The following is a 3,484-nucleotide window of genomic DNA, read 5'->3' on the forward strand; positions in this document are numbered from 1 at the left end:
TGGATGGATGTGTGGATGGATGGATGGATGCATGGATGGATGGATGGATTCATAGATAAACCAATGAAATGAAAGCATAAGAAGTGGAATCAATTCTAGTGCTGGCTTCTTGCAGTTGCATGTCTGATAAAGTAAATAGGCTGTCTGCTTTCTGCCTCAATTTCTTCATCCACTGATTGGGTAAATAAAGCCTTAGTTTCATAGGCTAAAAGGTGCCGAGCAGCACCAGCTGCCATCCCTGGCCCAGGCTAGTGATTGGGGGAGGAGAGACGAGGCTCTTCTTCCTCATGGCCTCTGTCCACCTGGATCTGCCAGTGCTCCCTGGGTGCCCCCACGGGGCAGGTGCTAGGTAAAGTCCTAGGTCACAGATCACCTCGTCTAATGCTTGCCTCAACCCCATGCCCTGGAGACCACATCCCTCACTTTCCAGGTCAAGGCTGTGGCCCCCTGGGGAAGTTAAGCAGCTTGCTGGAGGTCAGCGACTCCAACCGAGGGCTTCCAGCTCCAGGAGCTGTGCTTCCAGCCAGCCAGGGAGAGCTGTCTGTCCCTGCCTCCTGCTCCCCCTCCTTCCTTCCCCTGTCTTCTCTTCTCCCTCCCCTCTCCTTTTCTCCTGCCTGTGTTCTTTTTTTTTTTTTTTTTTCTGCCTGTGTTCTTCTATCTTCCTTCTCTGCAGACTCTTGGACACAGCTGTGTGGAGGAAGAACGAGGAGGGGAGGGGCACAGGTAGCCCCTGTGTCTCTGATGCCCACCTCGCTGCGCTGCCATTCTGGTATTCTAGGAGAGGAGTTTATTCGGCTTAGGAGCAACACAGCCACCTTTCTACTCTGCCCAAGAAGCAGCTCCTTCCCCAGCAGCCCACACGGGCTGTGCAGGGGGCACGGGGTGGGCTCGGTCCTGGCGTGGAGGCCTCCACGCTGTCCTTTACCGTGTGCCTGTTCCCTCAGATTGCCGAAGGGATGGCTTACATCGAGCGCATGAATTCCATCCACCGCGACCTGCGGGCGGCCAACATTCTGGTATCCGAGGCCTTGTGCTGCAAAATTGCTGATTTTGGCTTGGCTCGAATCATCGACAGTGAATACACGGCCCAAGAGGGTAAGCACAGCCCCCAACCACAAGGGAAACCTGGGACCTTACCTTCCCCAGCTCCCCAAAGCCCCCTTTAACTTCTCCCAGCACAGCCCTGAGGGAAGACACATGAGGGCTATACAGTTCTACAACTCTAGATCAGCATTTCCTTCATTTCCCCAAATGTGTTCAGCAGAATGGTAGTGCCCTGAGACCTCCTGTGGAGGAACAACTTTAGGATAAGGTGGGTTTGGAGAAACAGCAGCCCACCCCAGTCACTGCCTTGGAGATTCCCCGTGCATATCAACATATTAAAGGCACTGAGAAGTCCTGCAGCAAAGAAACAGTTTATGTTTGCCTCACCTGGTGCCTCCCAAACTAATTTGAGCTCCAAATACTACCTTTCTTTTTTTGAGATGGAGTCTCTGTCCCCCAGGCTGGAGTGCAGTGGCACAATCTTGGCTCACTGCAAACTCCACCTCCGGGTTCAAGCAATTCTTCTGCCTCGTCCTCCCAAGTAGTTGGGATTACAGGCGTGTGCCACTGCAGCTGGCTAGTTTTTGTGTGGTTAGTAGAGATGGGGTTTCACCATGTTGGCCAGGCCGGTCTCGAACTCCTGAACTTAGGTGATCTACCTGCCTTGACCTCCCAAAGTGCTGGGATGACTGGCGTAAGCCACGCCTAAATACTATTTTTTTATGTAGCACCTACTAACCTTCCACAGAATTAGGCCTTCACAGAGCACACTGTGGGAAACACAGATCTCATGCGCGAGCAGCAAATCAGCCTGAATCAGGGTCTCCACGGAGCACTCTGTTTTACTCTGTGAATGTAACTGAGGTGGAAATCCACGTCACAAGAGAATCTGAAGCGGTCACACACATTTATCAAGCAAGCAAGCAGTGTCCGATGAGCATACGCGTCAGATGACAAGCAGACAGGATATGGCTTGTTCTCTCGGGAACTTCAGGCTGGCTGGGGAGACCGAGAAATGGAGGCCAGGGGAGGCCGTGAAGTGCCAAGCCCTGAGGTCTGCTGCAAATGCTAACCGGGGTTGCAGCCATTGAGTTGCTTCACAGGGCAGCCGGATGTGAGTCCTTTCTCATAGTGGCCCTCGGAGGTACAAGTGTCACCATTTCCATTTTGTGGGAAGGGACTAACGGAGGCCCGGGCAGGTTTAAATGGCTTGCCCAGGCCATGTTTTTTTAATTAAACAAGGCCCCTGTAAGGTGAAACAGGCCCCCTCCATCCCAGGTGGAAACATGGTGGCTGCCCATTGAGGTCACTTGCTCTCTTTTTAAAGAACCAAAGTGGGTGACCATGTCCTCTTTCTGTGCTGCAGATGCCGTGTCTGCACTCACCTGGCCATGTATCCTGGTGTGTGGTAATGGCTCCCGCCATGCCAGGCCAGCCCGCCTTTCAAGGCCCCGCAGTGAGGGCTTGAGGGAAGGGCAGCAGGAGCAGGGGTAGGGGTGAGGATGGAGGGTAGGGGCCACTGGCCATGGCCTCCCAAAGCTGTGCATGGCTTTTCCCGCAGGGGCCAAGTTCCCCATCAAGTGGACAGCCCCGGAAGCCATCCACTTCGGGGTCTTCACCATCAAAGCAGACGTGTGGTCCTTTGGAGTCCTCCTGATGGAAGTTGTCACTTATGGGCGGGTACCATACCCAGGTAGGTGGCTCACCCCGCAGTTCTCGCGGCTCCCTGCTTTCCTGGACGGCCCTGGCAGCGGGTCGCCTGTCCTTGGTGCCTGTGGCTGCCCCGTTCTTTACAGAGTGAGTCCCAGGGCACAGACGGAGACCCAGGCATGGAATCTGGGGTGGAGCTCTGCCCCCTGCATCGCTATTGCTCTGGGCCACAGGGCTGCATCCCCTTCCTCCAGCAGAGGTCAAATGAGTCCCACAAACTGAAATCAAGACAAAGGCACATCTGAACTCAAGTTTACTCCCAATGGCTTGTTCTCAGCTGAGGACAGGTTGTGCCCACCTTGGCATTGCACCCATAGCGGATCCCCAAAGCCCTATTCTGTATGAGCAGAGTCGTGGACGCCAGCCCCCCGCCCCAGTCGAAGGGCTGGGGCCGCTTGGCCTCTGCAGCTGGGCAGGCTCCGGGTCACCTGCTGCTGTGTGCACCTGGCAGCTGCCCATGAGTGATGGGCTTGGTTGTGCCCCTGGTGGTCACAGGTAATCAAGAGGGGGAGGGTCCCATCTGCAGAGGACCTGCCCCCGCACTCCGGAGAAAATCTACAGCCTCATTTCTAGGCGTTCCCCCAGGCAATAAAAAGTAAATAAAGGGCTGTTTAGAGGCTGGGCGGCCAGGCAACCCACGAAGCTGGAGAGGTGGTCTGGGCCTGTAGGTGCTGCTGTCCCCTGCCTGGGCCCACGGTGCCCCGCGGGCCGCTCAGGTCGCCCCACCCCC

At 55.5% G+C, this 3,484-nt stretch overlaps 1 protein-coding gene across 1 annotated transcript in view; it reads left to right on the forward strand.

Annotated features, from left to right (window-relative positions):
- The window catches only part of BLK (BLK proto-oncogene, Src family tyrosine kinase), a 71,855-nt gene that overhangs the window by 67,816 nt on the left and 555 nt on the right, over nucleotides 1-3,484 (forward strand). The window contains exons 11-13 of the mRNA XM_011942844.1: nucleotides 945-1,095; nucleotides 2,606-2,841; nucleotides 3,104-3,249. Coding sequence (XP_011798234.1) covers nucleotides 945-1,095; nucleotides 2,606-2,841; nucleotides 3,104-3,249 — 533 coding nt within the window. The remainder of the gene's footprint in view (nucleotides 1-944; nucleotides 1,096-2,605; nucleotides 2,842-3,103; nucleotides 3,250-3,484) is intronic.

Source organism: Colobus angolensis, unplaced genomic scaffold (assembly GCF_000951035.1).
Source record: "Colobus angolensis palliatus isolate OR3802 unplaced genomic scaffold, Cang.pa_1.0 Scaffold210, whole genome shotgun sequence".
NCBI lineage: Eukaryota > Metazoa > Chordata > Mammalia > Primates > Cercopithecidae > Colobus > Colobus angolensis.